Source organism: Mus caroli, unplaced genomic scaffold (assembly GCF_978045245.1).
Source record: "Mus caroli unplaced genomic scaffold, Mus_caroli_1 scaffold_18, whole genome shotgun sequence".
In the NCBI taxonomy this organism is placed as follows: domain Eukaryota; kingdom Metazoa; phylum Chordata; class Mammalia; order Rodentia; family Muridae; genus Mus; species Mus caroli.
Window position 1 is genome coordinate 81,169,272 of NW_028227273.1, and position 22,423 is coordinate 81,191,694.

The window sequence follows — 22,423 nt, forward strand, 5'->3', positions numbered from 1 at the left end:
ACAGTAATGGAGAGGGGAATGCTGAAAACCACATGCAAAAACATTTGTTCTACTGAAAGTATATGACTATGATTGTGGAAGCTTTTGCTAAAAAAAAACTTCTAGTCATACTACTAATTTCTTTTAACTGAAAGAAAGAAAATCTTTCTTTAGCAGACTAATAGGTGAAAGGAGAACAAGGAAGGTGAGGAAGCTGACAATGCCTTCGATGGATACGCAGCTGAATTTAAGCTCCGATCCACCCTCTAGTAGAAAATGCCCTGAGATTGGAATGGTTGTGTTATTAGGTCCCCATGATGTCAAACACGGAGTTGAAAAGTGCTGCTACGCAATACTATAAAGTAACAGATGCAATTGTTCTCTTGTGCCCATATTTGCTTTTCTCGCTGTGGCTACCAAGTCTTGACCATGCCTTTACACTATTTCCTCTGAGACTATCTATCTATCCCATCTCAAGGTACTATTTACTCTATCCAGACTCTCACACAGAGATCATCCTTCAATGGTCTCAGATAGGAAAGATGCTCCCATGCTCCTTCAGTCCTACCTTGGCTGCAACGATGCTGAGGCCCATTCCATTCTGCTTCTTCAGAGTCACAGTGATTATCTCAGGCTCCTTCCTCAGAGGCTGGGCCTAAGATGACAGAAGAGGTTTACTCTATGACTAACACGAACTGCTTTTACATGGTTGGAAAGGAAGCTATTTGTTATAACCGAGAATGGGAAAGGGCATAAAGGGTCCACTGCCTCAGGTACTTTTCTTTTTTAAAAGATTTATTTATTTTACTTATGAGTATTCTGTAGCTGTCTTCAGACACACCAGAAGAGGGCATCAGATCCCATTACACATGCTTGTGAATCACCGTGTGGTTGCTGGGAACTAAACTCAGGACTTCTGGAAGAGCAGTCAGTGCTCTTAACCACTGAGCCAACTCTCTAGTCACACAGGTTCTTTTCATTTGGTAAACAAAATACTGAATCATTTGATTATAGTCTAGAAGGTGAGTCTTAGTTACAAATACCATTTAAATATTAAGTATTTAATATATGAAACAAAATTAAACTTCTCTTACTATCAGGTTAGAAAACAAACATAAAAATAAAATCCAATTTTTATCTTAATGATCTTTTAAATATAACCATTAAGCTTTTGTTCTCCACTGAAAAAAGTTTAGAATTATTGCATATTGTCTGGGAAGCTAGCAGAAAATGGCTGTAACAGAGATGAACTACTATCTTTGTCTCTTGAGAAACTGAGTCATTGTACTGAAAATGATGACCATAAATGAGCTATAGGATGCGCTACAAGTATTCCTACTACTCTGCCAAGAAATGCACCCTGCGCTGGGCACTCGGTGCAAAGAGACTGAACGCAGTGGAGCCACAGAGCAGCCAAAGCTTAGACACAGCCAGAGGAAGCTGGCTGGTGGTTTTTGTTTTGTGTTTTTTGTTTTTGTTTTTTTAAGGTAAACATTATTTAAGTCACATTACACTCAGGTCAAACTTCAAACCAAAATGTGAACAGTTAAAAAGCAAAATGAACACTGAGTACGTGCTGATGAAAACTTAACTCTTAAGATATATATTACAGAAGGTGGTATTTAAACAACAGCAAGTTAAGGTATAGCCCATGAAGGACTGGGAGAAAACAGAGTCATGTGACAGCAAGACAGTTGGTTTATATAAACCAACAACTGAAATCTATCTCAATGAGCAAGCAATGAGTCCAAGAAGTGCTTATCTTCCTGTTAAGATCTGGTCATCAGCTGCTGCTGCTGTTGTTACTTTGAATCTGACCAAAAATAAACACAGGAAGTCAAGAAAAAGGAATGGTCACTGTTAGGTCTGAGCCATACATTTGGTATAACATCATCTATTAACTCAATTTGAGGACACAGCTCTGATGCATGTTCAAATTTAAAGTATGCAGAAGCCATAATTGCTACTCTGAATTTAATATATAAAAAAGTATCCATTATGAAACTCTGTATTTGAAGCAAAGTATAATTTTTCTTAAGATAGAGGAAACTCCTTACAATCTCAAAATAGTGAGTTATGATATACATTTAAGATACGGCAGAAATGAGTAGAAAAGAAATTACTTTTGCAACTGAAAAATAGTTTTCTAATAATATCTTTCAAAGTTACTACACTACATGTTTCAAATGTGTGTGCGCGTGCACAGGCTGCCGTAACTGTGAGCATAAATACTCTTTACTTCTGAAGAACCATTATTATAGCACAACTGTACAGACCTGGCTATTGGAGCAAGCATATGTATTTTTACAAATCAAGGTTTTAAAATGTTTGAATCTATCTGGTATAAGAAAATCATTTTAAATGTCCATCGTAACACTCAGTGTAAGCAGAGGATTTTGTATCTCACATCTTCAACTCATTAGAAACATATCTGGTGCTCTAATCCATCCAAACCTCAAATACTTGCCAGTTCTGTGTTCTCACGCATAAGGTGACTTTCATAATCTGCTCCTTCAAAATATATTGTCCAGGTACCTGGTGAACGTGTGTGAGGAACCAATCTACAAAATCCTAAGAAGAAAACAGTAATTAGAAAATGGGTAAGGCATACCTAATCACATACAATTTCCAACAAGGAAAACAAGACAGAGTATTGCTTTATATTGAGCGCCAGGGTGGGTATTTTGTGATAAGGTCTCATTATGAATCTGAGGATTGTCTGGAACCATGCTTCTGCCTCAGCTTCTCAAGTGCAGGGATTTACAGGGATATGACACCACATTCATCTGAAGGTTTAATACCTTAGTGAATGCTCATTTTCACATTCTATATCTTTATTCCCTCTGAAAACTGTTTAAAACCATGTACCTGATTGATCCATCAGGATTTAAGCAACAATAACAAAAAGTTGCTGGGTTTCCTCTTCTGTGCACACCAAAGAACTATTTTTCTTTTACTATGAAAATTAGTGAGCTACTCTTTAACTACATCCTTGCAGAACTATACATTCCACCCTAAAGGAAAACCAACAACAACACACCTATTTGTTTAGCAAAAGACAAGCACAGAGAACCAGAGAATGGCACAGGTACAGGCTATTGGTTTACTATACCATTCTGTATTAAATTCTCACACTACAGACCATTTAAAATGAACATCCTCGAGTTGGGAGGGTCCATTCTCACAGCATTTTGTCCAATTTCTTCTAACTTCATATGTGTTTAAATTACTAACAAATGTTCATAGCAGCCTTATTTATAATAGCCAGGAGCTGGAAAGAACTCAGATGTCCTTCAACAGAGGAATAGACACAGAAAATGTGGTACATTTACACAATGGAATACTACTCAGCTATTAAAAACAATGACTTCATGAAATTCTTAGGCAAATGGATGCAACTAGAAAATATCCTGAGTGAGGTGACCCAGTCACAAAAGAAAACACATGGTATGCACTCACTGAGAAGCTCCAAATAGCCAAGATACAATTCACAGACCACATGAAACTCAAGAAAGAAGGAAGACCAAAGTATGAATGCCTCAGTCCTTCTTAGAACAGGGAACAAAATACTCATGGGAGGAAATATGGAGACAAAGTATGAATCAGAGACTTTTCAACTCACAAGTTTTTTAACTTGAATTTCTTATATTTTGGTTGTGAGCCTAGCCTTTAACGGCTGAGCCATCTCTCCAGCCCACAGACCACATGAAGCTCAAGAAGAAGGAAAACCAAAGTGTGCATACATCAGTCCTTCTTAGAAGAGGAACAAAATACCCACGAAAAGAGTTACAGAGACTGTGGAGCAGAGACTGAAGGAAAGGCCATCCAGAGACTGCCCCACCTGGGGATCCATCCCATATACAATCACCAAATGCAGACACTATTGTGGATGCCAAGAAGAGCTTACTGACAGGAGCCTGATTACAGCTGCCTCCTGAGAGGCTCTGCCAGAGCCTGACAAATATAGAGGCAGATGCTCGAAGCCAACCATTGGACTGAGCACAGGGTCCCCAGTGGAGGACTGAAGGGGTTTGTAACCCTATAAGAACAACTATATCAACCAACCAGACCCCCCCCCGACCCCCGCCCTGAGATCCCAGGGACTAGACCACCAACCAAAGAGTCCACATGGAGGGACCCATGGCTCCAGCCGCATATGTAGCAGATGGCCTTGTCAAACATCAATAGGAGGAGAGGCCCCAGTATAAGGGAATGCCAGGGCGGGGAGGTGGGAGTGGGTGGGTGGGTGGGGGAGAACCCTCATAGAAGCAAGGGTAGGGGAAATGGAATAGGGGGTTTCCAGAGGGGAAACTGGGAAAGGGGGTAACATTTAAAAATGTAAATAAAGAAAATATTCAATGAAAGAAAGAAAGAAAGAAAGAAAGAAAGAAAGAAAGAAAGAAAGAAAGAAAGAAAGAAAGGAAAAAAAAAGAGAGTTCTGCTTTGTTGTTTTCTGAGACAGGATTTAAACGTATTTGTAGCCTAGACTGGCTGCAAACTCATGATCCTCCTGCCTTAGTTTTCTGTTATAGCTAAGTGTAGAATACTTTATCTAGAATGTGCAAGGTCCTTAGCTGGACCCGATACTCCCACCAAAATATTTATGACGCCTTATTGAGGACATACTTAAAGAACTAAGACTCCTATTCAAAGCCATATCACCATCACTTAGTCAAGGTTTATTTTATATTCCTCAGGGTTCTTTTTTGACAAAACCATCTCACACAAGGTTTCCAGAATTGTGACTATGCTACAGGGCTGCTGCCGTCTTCTTGTCCTGAACAGCCAGTGTGGCTCAAGATCACACTCCCGTGGACATGACTGATGTCTGAGTGCAGCTGCCCTAGGGAGGCTTCCCTGGTCTAGCGCTTTACCACTGTAATATAATGTGGATTGCTGTTATCAGACATGTATTTGTGGGAGAGGAATAAAGAACATTAGTTAAAGCAAAAAAAAAAAAAAAAAAAAAAACATGTAATTTCACTTTTAAAAATGTTTCAATCTAGTTTCATTGATATGAGTTCAGACTTTGCTTTTCTTCAAGTTTTAAAGAATTATAATTCTATTAAAAATTTGAATTTCAATAATTGTAAGCAATGTTTTATGTTTTCAAATGTCAGGTTTCCATAACAAGCTCTGCACTATACTGCTGATGGGAACTGATTTGTCATAGCTTGAGGTACTCGTCATAACTCAGGCCTTAGTCTGGGCTGGTTTTATAGTCTTTCCCAGAACTGCTTTGTACTGGGGGTGGAGGGGGACTGACAGTACACAGTAGTCCTTTAATCAGCTTACAAAGAAAAGAGTGTGAAGAATTAACAAACACTGATGTCATAACACTCAGCCTACTTTACACCTTTAAAGGCATCTGTGTGCTAGGCTGCATGAACTATAAACATCAAACATGCACGAAACAATGTATGGATGCCAAGACCAGAACCAAGTATCACACGGCCTAAGACTACTTATCCAAGAGAGCCTAGGGGAAAGTATGAAGAAAGATCTTCATCAGGCTAAGCACTCAAGTGTTTCCATGCTGGCAAATACCTATTGCACACATGACAAAACTGGCACACTATAAATTATGTCCACTTCCAAAGTCGTAACAGACTATAGTCGCCTGGCTTACTTATTTATAGGATATTAATTAAAGCCTTTCTGAGCACCCAGCATCAAACATGCCTCAGTGAGTACAGGCAGGAATGAGGAAGCCCAGCCAAACCTAAAGTAGCCCAGCACTGGGACACCAGGGTAAGGATACAATAGAGGGATTGTGCCTAGCTTAAAGCCCATGGTTTCAACCTGATCTCCTGAGAACATGCACATGAAAAGACACCTTTAAGGAACTCCACAGCAAGCAGTCAAATAGCTTTACTGTGTTCCCCATGCTGTGACCAGGGGCCTTCCATGGGCTGGAGTTCTTCCATTAGAGAGGGATACCTTTGAGACTATTTAAGCCTGGCTATGGCCTGACCATGTGACCACAGGTTTACCTGTCCCATGAATGAGGACCCTTCAGGTCTAAACCTGCTCCTTCAAACTTCAGTTTTCTTCAGTGACCTCAGCTCTGTTTCCCTGACCTCGGACTTCTTGTCTCTGAGAACAGCAAACCTGCTAGGAAGACTAAAGCACAAACTGCTTTATCGGCAACACAATTCATGACAAGAGACAGCCTTTCAATGGAGTGATCTTTTGTTCACTGTACTTTTGAAGATATAAAACATATTTATTGTAGTGAGTGAAGTCAGGTAAGACAATCACACTTACTGTATTTGTATACAGCCACAGCACCTTTACTGGTCTTACTATTTGTTATTCAGACTCCTGTACTTTGGGACTATCTTCCAACTCATATGTTATTCTCCATATCAAAAAAAAAAAAAAATGTAGCAGAGTACAATTAAAATTTGGTTTGTTTCAAAGCCATGCTTTAAAGAAAAACAGTGTTTTTAAAAAATTGATAGACATCAGCAAATCAGTCTATCAAAGGTCATGGGGAAAAAGCTAGAGACTGATAGAAGTCTGCATGATGTGGTGGCCTGAGAATCTACACAGAACCCTCCCCCTGAAGGCAACCTGTCCAGTTCTCTGAGCTCTTGACTGACTTATAAGAAAGGAACTAAGGTAAGGGGTGACCTGCCCATGACAGTCCAGTGGCTGGCAGTGGGGTAGATCCCTCAGAACCCAGGGATCCTTTACTGCTTTCCATGCCAGGAGATAGGTGTGGTTAGAGATGCTTTGTTATGGCACCGTGTGGGAAGAAAGCAGGCACGAAGTCAAGGGAGACAACACACCACATGGGGTCATGTCTGGACATGCAAGATCTTTAATCTCAATGAAACTCTTCTGGAGTCCCAGGAACACAGCTTCCTCAGGAGAGCCGGCACAACTCTGCAGGCCTGCTATCCAGAGAGCCAGTACAAAGCCCACTTGAACCCAGTTGGAGCTCTAACTGAGGTGTGACAAGTGGTATTTACCTCTCTGGCACAGAGGGTCTAAAAATTCTTGTAAACCATTTGGAATGTTTCTGACAACATCACAGGAATAGCCATCTTCTGGCAGAAGAAAAGGCAGCTGTAGGTCTGGGTCTTCCTCCAACTGCACGTCTCTGCCATCACTGCGGGCAAGTTCATCAGCTGTGTTCTCAGCAACAGCCACAACATTTTCTATGAGATCCTGCAGAGGACAAACATGGACTCATCAAGAGATGCTCACTGATGGGAAGCACCATCTCACAGATGTGACCTCAGGGGAGCAATAGGATATGTAGAGCTGGCTTCACAAAGTGCCTGCATGTCAGACACACACCACTTAAAGACAGAACAGAAGGCTTTAAAACACTGTTTTAGCACCTGATGTGCTTTCTTCCAAAGCAGGTGATTTGTATAACTCTTTAACACACTGTTATGAAGCTGTGAATAATTATTTTTATAGTACATAAAATACCACAGGGAAAATGAATGAGAAAATACAAACAAAAACACAGGTAAAATATCTAGCTTGGAAGTCTATCAGTAGAAGAACTGCTGAATGGGGGAGGGGGGCCTGTGGATGATTTACATTACAAGATACATTACTAACACATATCCGGGAGTGGGGGTAGTTAGTGAGTGGTGAGAAAGAAAGTAAACGCAACAAGCTCTCCATTCTGAGGCTCATTAACATGAAGATCCCAGCGCACTTCCCCACAACTTCTATATGGGGAGCAGAGCAGCCTCTGGAGACAGTCCTGGGCTCTACCACCATTTTCCTTTCCCACAAAAGGAACAAAAGTCTAGGTTTATTTATAATGTCAAAGGGAGTTTCATCTACTGTTAAAATTAAATGCTAGAAGCTACTGTAAATACTTTGCATATGGTCGCTTCTGCAGCAAGTGCATCATAACACTCACTCACGGTATCATGGTAACCACGATTCCTTCCCATCACTGTAACATGACTTTCTGGTGCAGTATACTGCTGCTGGGGTGATATCCAGTGTTTGGCTATTCTGTACCTGTCTTTTATTGAAACTCAGCATGAGCTTCATTTGTCCACCAACTAGCATAATCTTCTCCAAACAGCTGGCTCGGGTGTTAGATGTTATGTAAGACCCCCGAAACTAGGGAGACCTCCGCTCAAGTCCTAGGATGAGCTGACGACACCCCAATAACTCGAGAGAAAACCACACCTGATGCAAACTGCAAGAGGCTTTATCATCAGCTAGCTGAGGAAGAACTCCTTTTGCAGCCAGTGGCAGGGCAGGGGAGTTTGACCCTGAGCAGTAACAGTAGGGGGCTTTTAACAGCTAGCTGAGGAATTGGGAGGAGTTGGGAGGAGTTTGGCTACAGCTCTTCTCTGGCGGGTGTCCTTGGTAAAATTACAAGGTATGAGGAGTGGGAAGTGAGCTGTAGCTCTTCTCTGTGGAATCTATCTCCATGTCCTTGGCACAGGGAGCCAAGCAAGCGCCTGGCTAGGTCTCCCCACAATCATCACATCTCTGGCTGTAAGGCACAGAAACAAAAAGGCTTTTTGCTGGCTATAGAGAACAAAGAGCTTCTTTCTGGCTGTATTTTTAGAGCTCAGGGAAAACAAGCTTGGGGGAAACGCTTTAAGTCGGGGTCTCACAGTTGTTCTTGAGTGGAACTGCCGCGTCCTCCTAAAGGTGTATATACTGAGAGAAAGGCTTGCTTTCCTATGCTTAGAGGCTTTGAGGGAATGATTAGATCTAAAGGGCTCTTGTCTTCATCAATGGATAAATAGTTGGGGAATTCAGACTTGAATAGGTTATTGTGAAGTGGCAGAACTAGGGGAAATTGGGTCTAATTAGAAACAGGTCACAGGGGGAAATCTATCTTTAAAGATTTTTATTTTGCCATGGCCCCTTCCTGTCTTTGAATAATTTTCCCCCTGAGTAGTCCATATATACTACCTCTGTATACAGAGGGTAAGAACAGGTCAAAGAAATGATTCCAGCCAAGGCTGGCATGGTAAACAATTAAAAGGGATTAGAAGAACACGGGCAACTTACAGGCCGCTGTCCCAGCAAAGGAGAGCTTCCCAACCCCCACGCTACGCTATCTAATTCTAGATGATTCATGAAAAGTCCTTTGAGTCCTCCCCTATCCCACGACAGAATGGTAGTGAGCTCAACCTGTGTCCTGAAATTCTAGTATGAGTTGTCAGTTGCTCTAATTTTAAGATGGCAACACATGTCATGAGCAAAGAGGATAACTGCTGCAATTTCTGTTCCCTGGCTGCAGGAAGGAAACAGTTCTCCTCCATAGCATCTTCTTTGCAATGGAGTTCTCTGCCTTACTACAACCCACAATCATGAAACCAGTTGATCACGGGCTTGAAACTCAGAAACCCTGAGTCCAAATCTCTCCTCTTTCAAACTGTCTCTCAGGTATTGACTTAAGATGGTAGCATCTGTAACACAGCTCTGTCTCTCTGTGTGTATACATGCACACACATGCACACACATACACACATACACACACACACACATACACACACAAATGGGTTTCTTACCCTGAAGTCCTCCTTATAGAAGGAGATCAGAACTCCCACAATTCCAGACTTTCTTCTGGATGAGATTTTGCTTGTTACCAATCAGACACGGATATATGAAATCAAGAAAGCTGCTATCTAGTGAAGACTCATGCATGCCGTTCCTGATGGCAGGAGTGTACAAGACATATAGAAAGTATCCTTGTACCTCCTGTAGCAACTCTGGCTCTCTGGTACTCAGGCATGGTGGTATGAACTTCAACTCAATCCCCATTACTCCCTGAATCAAATCATTTCTCACTTAAAATGTGTATAACGTCTCTAGTCTTTGCACTGAAGAGTAAACTGCCCTGAGAGACAGTTTCAGGTCAGCTGTGCTGGCACACAGTGAGCATGCTCTCCTCTCCCACCACCCCCATCTCCTGTGCAGACACACCCACACTTTGTGGTACAGTAAATACTCACATACCGTAGGGATAAAAGGCTCATCAGGTGCACAGTGGTAATTTTGTAACAAGGCTTGAAGCTGCAGAGAATTTAACTTAAAGCATGTGCTGTTTATATTTGGAATGTCATCAGGTACGTACTTATCCATCGTAAGCAATGTTGTAGCCTATTTAAGAGAACAAAAATCATGCAGTGAGATAAAGTATTTTTTCTTTGAAAGTCATTCTTTGTAAAGCCGAGAGTGTAAAGCTTATAAAAGACCTCACACTCAGTATCATGTGTGAAGCTGGAGGTTCAAATCTCCAGTACCACACAACAAAAATATCCATTTATAACCACCATAAAGGCAGTAACTTGTTAATTTGATTTTTAAATGCAAGATGCTTTTAAAGAGGCATTAACATTGAGCTACATATAGTAAACTATAAGCATACTTTTGTAGCTTTTAAACAGACTCTTGGGTTTTACTTTAGTTTTTATGTTTTTAATATAATTTTATTCAACTATCAATGCTTATAAAGCCTTTTAAACAGTCTCCTGTAAAACTTGAAATTTATATAGCAAGCCAGGTGATTATTTAATAGGAATCTGATAGTTTTGCAAATATGAATTTTGATAAAAGCTGAGAACTAATCACCTTCTTGGGTTACTAAATATCTTTAGAGAAAATGAAGGCATAAAAACAAAAGTTAATAAATGCATTTAAATAAATGTTTTAAGTTTTGAGGCTGCATATAACTCATGTCCTTCATTATAAACACCAGTTCCTAGACTTTGGTATCTGAGAGCTGTTAAAATAGTAGGTTATGATTAACATCTAAAGAGTTAACTGCTGCCCCATTTTAAAATCATCATTTATCCTTCAGTAAAACCTATTTTGCTGGTCTCATAAAAAAGAACATGTCAGTGATCTCTCTGTCCTACTGTTTCCACACCTTGTTACAGAAGGAACCATGTCCTTAGATGCTGATGCTGGAGGCTGGAGTACTATGCAGGAAGGGCCTTGTGCATACAACTGGTCAAAAGGAGGCCAGGTTTACTGATGCCCCTGTACAAAACAGGGACTTGGACAGACATATACCCAAGAACACCACATGAAATCTGTGGCAAAGACTGGCCAAAGAACGCCTAAGTTGGGTATAAACTACCAAGGGCTGGAAGAACCAACTTATATTCATTCAAGTCCCTCAGAGGCCAGCACCTTGATTTCAACCTCTGGTTTCCAGGAGAGAGAGAGACAATAAACCTCGGCTGAGACATTTAGTTTTAGCTGGCTTGTTACAGCATCCCGGAGGCTACTACCACAGTAGCTGCTTGACTGAATGCATATGGAAAGAACACTGAGGCTCTATCACCCCAAGTTGTCACTCATCATATCAATCTAAAATTCATGTACTGGCAGGGAAGAGGGAGAAGCAAGGAGAATGGAGTACAACCACTGTCCACACCTGTACAATTCTGCTCAAGTGACAGTCAGCTGCCAGCTCTAGTCCCTGCTTCTCTGCCCAAGCTTCAATATGCCCCAGCTGCTGGCGGATAATTGCACCCCAGTAGTGAGAACACAGGCCTGAATCTGGGTCAGTCACCAGTCTGTTGAACAGCCACATATTGATGAAGTGGAAAAGCTGAGAGAAGAGCTGGATGGTCAAGGCAGCATTGACTCTGCAGCGCCGCAGCAAGGACATGGCTCCTGTGAGCGTGTGCAGCACATCATCTGTTCAGGACATGGGACAAATCGTCAGGGGCCGTGTAACAGCAGAACCTCCGAGTCATACCAACCTCAGACAAAGGTAGTTATATCAATTAACAAATGTGTCAAACCGGTTACAAACACCAAATTCAAACAGAAAGCAGGGGTGTGCTTAGAACACATAGTTTCTAACCACTATTCAAATAAATTTACCTAAAAGTCTTTTAAAGAAGCAAAGCAAAAGTGAAAATGGCTCCTAACTAAGTCTGACAGCCAGCTCTTTGGAAGTCATCTCAAAGCTACAATAAGGCACTCATTTAAGAAACAAGCCTGGGGCTGGAAGGACAGTTTCATAGCTAAGAGCACTTGTTGCAGTGCAGCAGCACTGTTCTTCCACAAGACCAAAGTTTGTTTCCCAGTTGCTTAAACTCCAACATTATGGACTCTGATGCCCTCTTCTGGCCTTCTTGGGTACACACAGCATATTTTCACACAAACACGTAACACAAATAAAAATAAATCTTAAAAGAAGAAAGACATTCCTTACAATATACTGCATACTAAGATAAACTTAGGGCTGGAGAGGTGGCTTGGAAACTGCTGCACTTGCAGGTCCAGGTTCAGTTCCTAGTACCGTACATGGCATAAGGGCCATCTATGTATGATTCTAGTTCCAGGAAATCCCACTTCTTTTCCTGGCCTCTGTTGGATACTAGACACACACGTACAAGTAGTCAAAGCTCCTATACATTTAAAAAAAAAAAATGCAGGCCCTTAGGAGGGTGGCACAGCAGAAGCTTGCTAGGCCTATAACCCAGACAGAGGTCAGTAGCAGCAGAAGACTAGTAAAACTAGGAACTAGAGAGAGTTCAGTGATTAACAACACTGGCTAGTCTTTCAGAGGCCCAAGTTCAATTCCCAGCATCCACATAGTGGGTCACAACAGTCTTTAATTTAATTCTAGTTCTAGGCAATCTGACACCCTTTTCTTACCTCTGTGGCTCAGATATGGTATACAGACATAAATGCAGTCAGAACATACAAACATTTAATATATTAAAAAAAAAAAAAGACTTAAAAATAAACCCAAGTTCAATGTTAGGGGAGGCACATAGGACCCTAACCTATTTTTGGTCTTTGCAGACTGTTCTCCTCAGGATCATCCAGAAAGGCTGGCATGTAGTTATTAAGTTCTGACTGAAGGCAATGAACCAAGTACCTGAAAATACACAAACAATTTTAATCACCTGAGCAGGTTGCACAAAGACAGTGTTAGATTTTTACCATTTGAGACAATCTGTATTCTTTAAGAATATTTTCCATTAAAAATAACAAAAATTGTACTCTGGAACAGTCACAACCCTGCAGTTGTTTCAGAGCACACTGCTCTTAAGTTAACACAATCTCCTGTGTTTTGTGGCAATCAAGCATCTTCACTTAGGGTAAGTAAAATCTTTAACACTGGCTTTGAAAACAGAACATGAAGCTTGTGAGCATGAAAACGTATTATTCTTTCCAGAATGTGCTTCTTACTTAAATGCCATCTGAACCAAGTGTGCCAGGACATCCTGGGCATCCAGCGTGATCCGACTAAGGTCTCGGTCCTGCTTGATGAAGTTGAGAAGCTCAGATGCATTTGCCATCCAAAAAGCAAGTGCTCCTGCAATGTTCTTCTGTTTCTGTGGACAGAAAACATTTCCATAAACAAAGCAAGGCATCAGAAAAATTACAAATAAACAGGAATGCTCCTGAGAAGCTGAAGATAGACCAGTACCTTCCCATCTCCACCAGGTAGTTACCACAGATACCAGATACTTGCAAAGAAATTTAGATACATACAGAGCAATGGTAAGCAAATAACCAATGCAGCGTCTGAGGATTCATATACACAGTCATACTAGTCTAATTAAATGGAATTTGCAGAGTCAGTAAAGAATGGCTATATTGTGTATTACAAAACCAAATTGTAGATTATGCATTATCTGGTAATCTGCGTAGCACACACACAGGTATCCATGGTTACCCACAGCCACCCTGATACTTGTAGTCACTGGCTTGGACACCATGCAACTCAGTATCAAGTACTGATCTATCACATCCTCTCCCGACCACATTTGCAGGCCAGGCAACCTTAGATGAGATCCAAAGAATAGGAACCAAGGATAAATAATAGAGAAGAAACAGAACTTTTGTCATTTCATATCCACACTCAAGTGCATTAAGCAGAAATTATGAAATGCTGATATAAGTTGCGCAGTCAAAAAGGATTTTAGTGTTGCATGTTTCAGTTGCTGAATGAGGGTTATGAACTGCTCAGTCCAGTTTTTGTAGGCTCATATTTGTAATGGAAGCAGCATGAGAAACTCAGCTAAGCCAACATAGCTAGGATCAGTTCCCAGCAGTATGTCCTACCTGATCAACCTGGTCTACTTCCTGGAGAAAAACAGACGAGGGGAAATCAAGCAGAACGAGAGAAAGAAACTTGTAAACAATCATGATAATTTAAAAAAAATCAAAACACTAACATGAAGGTACGACATGAGCACGACACTTAGTTATTCCCAAAGCATCTGACACAGAGGGTTAGGTTCATGTTAACATCAGCACAATCTCTTTACAGTTTATAAAGACAATGTCATAATAAAGCACAAATGAACACGCTCCTCTCTTTAAGAGATAACGCAAAGGAAGGACCTCCAACACTTTAAAGTGATTCTGTGAGCTTACTACATGAAGGTGAAAGGATCCATTCCCGTGAATTAACTATGAAGATGAAAATGGAAACACTGAGAAAAACAATCCAAATAAAAGCTGACAATTTCTAAAGTGCATAAAGAATTCATCTATACCTGTACTAAAGGGAATGCTGGTTTGGGCAGTAGACTCTAAATTATCTACTATGGTAATTTTTTCCCATCACCAATGAGTGATCCAATGATGCACTGAATCTACTCTGAACTTTAAAAGCCTTTTCCAGCTAATAATCTAAGTTCCCACTAGCAGATACTGAGGATCAATTCTCAAAGGCAGTTTGGTGATGAAATGATCCAGTCTGAGTGACACAGGCTTCAAGTTCACACACTGGCGAGAGACAGACGATAACTTTGGATGACAACTAAGAAGAACACTTACATTTGTTTATATAAAATGATGATACCAGAAATAACAAAGTATCTTTTTATCTATTCTCTAGCTTAAATAAGCCCATCAAAATCCTACTGTGCTAGTCACTCAAATGTGAAAGAAAAATTTGTGGAAAACGTTTGGCTTTTAAAAAGAACTCAGAAAGTATTAAGAGACCATCTCAGTTACCCTCAAATTATACTGCCAAAAATATTTTTTTAAGTCACCAAATCATTTAACTAAAGTAATTAACATTGCACTTTTAGTTTCTTAGCTGAGTTTAGTTTCTTAGCTGAGTTAAGAAAACTTTTTAAAGTCTTTAAATTTACTTATAGTAACCTTTACAATTAAATCCTCAAATTACCTGCAAATATGGAAAACAGCCGCACCAAGTTTATAAACTGTAGACTGAGGAGTTAGCTAAGGGAGCCAAACCACCACCCAAGAATTCTTACCAGGGTAGAGACTCACACCTTAATGAGAAGTTTACCCTCCAGCCAATTAACCCTACAGAAACACTCTCAAGAATACATACGTGCAAACGCACCCAACACCACAGGCTCTACAAAAAAGCAAGTGCCTCACACTAAAAAACTCTAAGAAAGTGGACCCCAGGGACTGTGGAAAGAGAGAATGACTATCCTTGCTGCACTGGAGAAATACTCTTAGGTTAGAGCAGCACACACCAGAATGCAGATGACTGTATACTGTGTGAATTTCATTTCAATAATTTAAAGAAAATTCAAAAAATAACCTGACCACCCTCTAAGCACTCTCTCACATGTACTATAATTTCAGGGTATTTTTCACAATTGTTGGGTTACAGTTTATCTTCATTTTCTCTACAATTTACAGAGAAGAAATTTTTTAGAACAAGGTGTTATTTTCTTTCGACTTTAAAAATCTATGCATTTTATTTAAAAAAAAAAAAAAAAAAGACCCCCAGGCTGTACAGGCAAAACTGGTCATCAGATCAGAAGTGTCACAGAAACTAACAAGATGGCTGCCATCCTCCCAGCACTTGCTGGGCTGCCACTCACCTGGATGACCCCTTCCATCATGCTCACCATCTTGTTGACAACAGCAATGGCCTTATGTGTACGCTCTGTAGGACTGATGTCGGGCCTGTGCTGGCTGGACAATACATACCGGCATGCCATGTATAACACATATGTAGGTGACAACTTAAAATGAACTGTAGAGCTATTGGTATAGTTTATAATGGCAGATAAAAAAGAGTCTTCAGCTGTAAAACAAGAAAAAAAATGAGCATACAGTATGCAAGTCACCTGGAGAAAATGGAGCAAGAACTCATCCACTAATAATAGAATCTAAAATCACTCACAGCTTTCCCTGAATTCAATGCTGGCAGGCAGTATCAGTTCAGGCCCAGTAGCATCCTGAGTCCTGAAAGAAAAAAACTGACATCATTGAACCTGCCTTAAGAGAGGATCAACAGCTGATACCACCTGTCCTCACTGCCCTGTGCACCTCTAAGCTAGTTTGTATCCACATGGAGTTTTGAAGTGTGACATAGCAGTACAGCCTCTCAGCCTCATCAGTTACCTAGTCAAACATTCAGAAGAACAGACAGAAGGTTGACTCCTTGAAGTAGCTATCATGCAGATATAACACAAGTCTGGATTATTAATGAGTGTGCCATGTTAAAGACAAGGATCTAAACCACCCAGCTCAGGTAACAGTGTAAAGAAAGACACTGCTGGGAGACACCACACTGCGCTGGAAACTGAGCCCTTCCAAATGGAAGAAAGCATGTCCTAGGAGGCAGGCAGCAATCCATCCCCACGGACAAGATTAAACACTGCTAGGGACTGAACTGGGTCCTCCGCAAGCAAGACGGCTGCTCTTAACTGACAAGCATGTCTCCAGCCCCTCGGGTTTTGTTTTTAAACAACACAGTATTTCCTTTATCAAAGCACACAATAAAGCATGCTTTAGAAAACAAAGACAACAACAACAAAAACGGTCATTCTATCTGCTCATCTTCCTCAAGGTCACATAAATATCAGATGCTATCACTTTATCTATAAGGAACTATCAAAAATTTAAATAACTGGAAACATTTCTAAGAACTAGCTAAGTACTTACTGTGCTACTGTTTATACATCTCTAGGTACTCAGGAACAAATGAATTAGAAAGCTAAGTCTAGTTCTGAGATAGATGTCTTCAGAAGATGGCTCAGAGCCCCAGTGCTGAGAAAGATGCCTGAACACTGTTCTGCCTAACTCCTCCTCAGCTGTAAACCTATACACATGGCTGAGTACATCCAACAGGCTCCATATACCTTATGCTATGACTATGGCCAGAAAACATTTGAAAGTTACCACTGAGGCCTTGCAGAAATAGTAAACTACGTAAGTATAACTCCACTGTAGCTCTCCTTACCTTTATGGCTAACATTTCCTTCAAATACCCTTTCCTTCTGAGATATAATTATGACCATAGTTATTCTAAGGTCGTTTGCTACTAAATAAACACACAAGTAACCTTCGTTAATATTTCAACATCTTTCTCACTTTTGTCCAACTTTACAGAGATAATTAGGAATAATTCTTAAAATTAGAAAACTGACCCACACACACCCGGCATAAGGCTAGGAACATGTGTTCCCCTTTTCTGCAAAATTCACTGTGAATTATAATGACATAGTATATTAGAAACATTAAGTAAAGACAGACCTAAATGGAGATGGAATATCATCAAGGCCAAGATCCCTGAAGCAGAACTACTTGCTAATGGCTTTAAAGGGAGGGGCTCTATCTCTAACACTACCGTGGTCCACTAAGCACAGGCAGATGGATGGTGACACGCTGGCAGATCCAAGTACACAACATCACTGGCCCACTCACGGTAAGTTAACACAAACAGCCAAATAATTTTGTTTGAAAGTACAAGAGGATAATGTGGTATAGATCTCTAATAATTTACAAACCAGCTGCCTGAAAGAATTCTTTCCCAGTAGCACTAACTCCCTTCTCCTCAGTATCACCTCTGCCAAGCATGGGAAGGTGATAAAAAGAAAACAATACAAGGGACTGGACAAGTACCTAACAGTCAAGAAAGACTGTGGTGTAACCACACACACACACACACACACACACACAAACAAACACACATACGCGCGCGCATGCACACACATGTGCATCAAACACACCATACACAAATAAATAAATCTAAAGAAAAAACCAAAATGTTAACACACACTATTATCATTTTAAAAGCAAAATTATTTCCATTAAATTATATTAGTCAAAGTTAATCCAGTCTATAATTTAACAACTTAAGTTTAACTTAAGAATTTAAGAAAACAACATGATTTTAATTCACAATTATTTCAATATGGATCTTATACTAAGTATACTTTTTTTGAGACAGGGTCTCACCATAAAACTTTGGCTGACTGGAAGTGACTGTGTAGACCAGGCTGGCCTCAAACTCATAAACTCACAGATATCTGCCTGGCTCCAGGATTAAAGGTGTGTGCACTATTGTGCTTAGTTAGCAGCTTCCAATGCATAAATGAATTAGCTTGGATAAACTGTGTAAACTACTCATTTCATTCTTTTAACAAATTTAGTAAAGAGTGTATATAAACTGGAAAAAGAAAAAAACCTGTTGATGATTAAAAGAAAAATCATTCCTATCACTCTAAAGGGTGCTTATACTTGCCTAAACTTTTCATTTTAATCCTATTTATGAAAATGATTCATATCTTATGGCACACCATTTAAATTAACCTTTGCTACGTTCAGCATTGTCAGTGTGAAGGCTGTAGTGGGAATTAGAAGGACGGTTTATGTTCCCATCTTGTCTTAGTATCAACAAACAACAACTTAGTGTAAATAAAACTTTTACGATTTGCAAAGCAGACTAGGCTTACCTTGCAAAACGTTGTCAAAACGTGTTCTTATAGGGAATACTTTTTAATTAGCCATGGCTACTTTGATATAGCAAGAGCATATTTACTTGCTTCCATGTTCTGTCTCTCCACTTAGATTCCTAGTCACATTTCCCCATTACCATATAGATGCACGGCTGTGCTCATTGTAACACCAACTCATATTGGGTATGGAAACACGCCTTTAACCCCCAGCACTTGGGAGGCGGAGGCAGGAGGACCTCTTTGAGTCCAATTCCACCTTGGCTGACATACTGAGGTTCAAGGACAGCCAGGGTTTTATACTGAAGCCCATCTCAAAAAAAACAAGAAAACAAAAAAAAAAACATAAAAAAAACCAAAGCAACTCACCACTACGCAAGATGGACAACATATTTCCTCTACACCACCCAATACAAGTAAGTGCAAACATGGAAAGAGAACTACATGTATGACACCTAATAATCACAAAGCCAAAAAGTCTTATATGAACAGTCAAAAACACAGAATAAAAGTATACTGATATTTGCTGATAACTATGTATTTTATTTCTGGACTGAAGTTATTAATAATCTTGCACATAGTGCCCTCTGCTGGACGATGGTAAAATAATAAACGATGTCTTGGGTTGACAGTCAACTCTAACCCTAGGTATGTCCCCTGCTTCTGCCAACCATCCGTTCTGGATCTCTGACAAGAACACAAAGAATGCCTCCTTCAAAACACTAAGACAGGTCAGTGTCTTCAGCTCCCTCCCGCCAATAACACATTCACTCAGCCTGTGACTACTGCGGTGTCACTAACAGTGAGCGAGCAGGTGGGACACGACCTGCTAGAGCACTTAAAACAATTTCAGAGATATGGAATTCTGATTTATTAAGGCAACATACTAGAAAGCATAAAAGAATACAGAAAGCAGAGAAGCTCTGTGTTACAAGAAATGAAACAACAATATAAGGAAACTAGTTCACCCTCTACTTGCCTCAACAGGGAGACATACCACGAAGTCTGCATAGGGAATATGTCTCTCCAAAATCATTTGTGTGTTTATGTCTCTACAAATGAATACAATCTATAAAAATGATGGCATACTAACATGTTATAAAGACATCCTTTCTCTCTGTGTGTATAAAGCAGCCAACATAAAAGAGCAAGTGTGACCCAACATGCTGTGTGTCAGCACACCTAGACTGGGGCAAGTAAGGAATACACCTCCTCACCAGTCATTCAGTAACACAAAAATCGTCATTAAACCCCAGGAGAGGTTGCAGCTAAATCTGTCAACTCAAGAATTGTTACAGAAAGCCTCCTCTAGGACTGTTCTCTTCTCTCAGTTAAGTCAACGTGAGTTACCTGTTTTCTCGTCGTCGATATTCCTGCTCCTGGTCCAGTCGGATCATTGGCTTCACCATCCCTCGCTCAGCTGTGCTAGAGGCAGAGGACACCCTGTCACTGTCCAGTCTAGTAGTGCTCTGTGACAAGGGAAGCCAGAGTGTGTTAGAACACCTCACAGCCCAGCCATCGGCTTTCCACTTAGCATTGCAGGCAGCAATCTGATGTGCAGTTGCTACTCAGGTACGGTAAGGACACAGACCAGAGAGTAATTTGGAAACACTCAGGACAAGCTGCCCAAGGTTCTGCCCAGAAGCTCACAGCACTGAACACAACAGCATGAAAAACAAACTGTTGATTTTCAAAGGGCAAGGAATAAACTTTATCAACAAAATATAAAGACAAAATGATTTTGAAAGACTAGTCATTTTACTTCCAAAGTTATAGTCACAAAATAAAACTAAGCAATAGACTGCACAATTTTTAGGTTTTAAAACTTTTGAAAACTAAGTTTATAAATGGTGAGCAATGGCAATGGAAAATTAAATTAGAACATGTTTATGTAAATTAGGGCATGTTTATGTACTTATCCACTGAAGAATTGCTCTAAAGTATCTTAAGGAAAAAAAACCTACTCATAACACAACAGTATAATGTACATAGACAAACAAAAGCCTAATAGCGTTGGAACATGTGACTGCACACAAAGACACAGGTGCATACCTCCCTATGACACAAGCACTCTGGAAAGGGTCCAATAGTGTCGAAAAGGCTAATCTACATACTACGGATAACAGATTTTCATTCTCCCTCTATTTACCAAGTCTTCTGTGTTGAGTATACATTGTGATGAGAAAAGTTCTGCTTGACCTCTCAAGTTATACACTCATTTGTATGTGCCAAGATTCTGTTGCAGCGTGGCACTACTCAAAGCAAGAGAGGGAGGGATGAGAGTAATTAAAGAAGCAGGGTTCCCATGTCCAGAGCTCACAAACTACATCATCAAGTAGCAAGCAAAGATAGCAGCAGTATTAATTAATAGTTATACAGAAGTCTAGCATGGAGTAATATGACCAGATGATGCTCAAAGAACAACCCCGTGTCCCCCGTCAGGAGGATGGGCTAAGACAAGAAGGGGACAATCATATGAAAACAAAGAATGAGATCAAGTACAAGGTAAAAAGAGCTTCAGAGAGACAAGTGGGACACTCAGGAAGGGTGTAGAGGAGGAGGGCAGATACTAATTACAACACTCCTGGAGGGATGGAAGCCACATCCCAAGAGCTGTCTGTGAGCTGGGAAGATACAAGCAGCTCTGACAGCAGAGCACCAACAGAACCAAAGCATGTCTCTACAATTCGAGAGCAATGGCAACCAACATGGGCTGACCAGGAGCACCCAAGAGGAGCTGTTGCTCACAAAACTGCTAATGAGCAAGGCAGAGACATACAGACACTTTACAGTCAGAGAAATAGGACATGACAATCCTCATGCAAGAGTTGTGCAAAGATAAGAAATCTAAGTCAGCTTCAGTGGGGCAAAGCCATGGTTGGTGGTATAATTTACTAAAATAAAGACAATGAGAAAAAATTAAGTTTAAGAACAAAAACAAAAGCAGAGCTTCATTTACTATGTTAAATTTGAAGTTCCCATCAGACATTCTATCATAAAAATGTCACAGCAAGTTAGTCAAGCCTCTGAGGATGTTTGGAGAGACCAGGGGTCAAAGGCATACATTAGGGATCATAGACAACAACAAATGGTGTAGTCTTAGCCAACATGGCAAGGTCTCCCAGGGACTATGCATAAATACATAAGACAGAGCCCTAGAGCTGACGGCTTAGCTCTCCAATTTTCAGAAATTAAGTATATCTGAGAATGAAGTAGCAAAAATTCATCTAAAAAGAGCCACCAAGCCATGACTCAAAGATAAAGACAGAATTTACCCTGGAAATAGAAAGGTATATCTCGAAGACCAAAGTGTGGACACTTTGCCCCTTAGAAATGGGAACAAAACACCCATGGAAGGAGTTACAGAGACAAAATTTGGAGCTGTGACGAAAGGATGGACCATCTAGTGATTGCCATATGCAGGGATCCATCCCATAATCAGCTTCCAAATGCTGACACCATTGCATACACTAGCAAGATTCTGCTGAAAGGACCCAGATATAGCTTTCTCTTGTGAGACTATGCCGGGGCCTAGCAAACACAGAAGTGGATAATCACAGTCAGCTATTGGATGGATCACATGGCCCCCAATGGAGGAGCTAGAGAAATTACCCAAGGAGCTAAAGGGAACTGCAACCCTATAGGTGGAACAACAATATGAACTAACCAGTACCCCGGAGCTCTTGTCTCTAGCTGCATATGTATCAAAAGATGGCCTAGTCGGCCATCACTGCAAAGAGAGGCCCATTGGACTTGCAAACTTTATATGCCCCAGTACAGGGGAACCCCAG

General features: G+C 40.5%; 1 protein-coding gene across 19 annotated transcripts in view; it reads right to left on the reverse strand.

Moving 5' to 3' along the window:
- Positions 1-22,423, reverse strand: part of Afdn (afadin, adherens junction formation factor) — a 146,719-nt gene that overhangs the window by 42,951 nt on the left and 81,345 nt on the right. For 12 of the 19 annotated variants that reach the window (XR_015045980.1, XM_085833216.1, XM_085833220.1 and 9 more), the window contains 11 exons: positions 19,983-20,101; positions 16,076-16,137; positions 15,771-15,976; positions 14,020-14,040; positions 13,141-13,286; positions 12,732-12,826; positions 11,366-11,631; positions 9,940-10,083; positions 6,957-7,155; positions 2,447-2,550; positions 548-634 (listed from right to left, as the gene is read on the reverse strand). Coding sequence is in view for 18 of the 19 variants with exons in the window: in XM_085833216.1 (XP_085689342.1) it covers positions 548-634; positions 2,447-2,550; positions 6,957-7,155; positions 9,940-10,083; positions 11,366-11,631; positions 12,732-12,826; positions 13,141-13,286; positions 14,020-14,040; positions 15,771-15,976; positions 16,076-16,137; positions 19,983-20,101 (1,449 nt within the window). In the remaining variant the exon portion in view is untranslated. The remainder of the gene's footprint in view (positions 1-547; positions 635-2,446; positions 2,551-6,956; positions 7,156-9,939; positions 10,084-11,365; positions 11,632-12,731; positions 12,827-13,140; positions 13,287-14,019; positions 14,041-15,770; positions 15,977-16,075; positions 16,138-19,982; positions 20,102-22,423) is intronic. The other 7 variants (XM_021150044.3, XM_029471162.2, XM_021150047.3 and 4 more) reach the window with 1 other exon arrangement.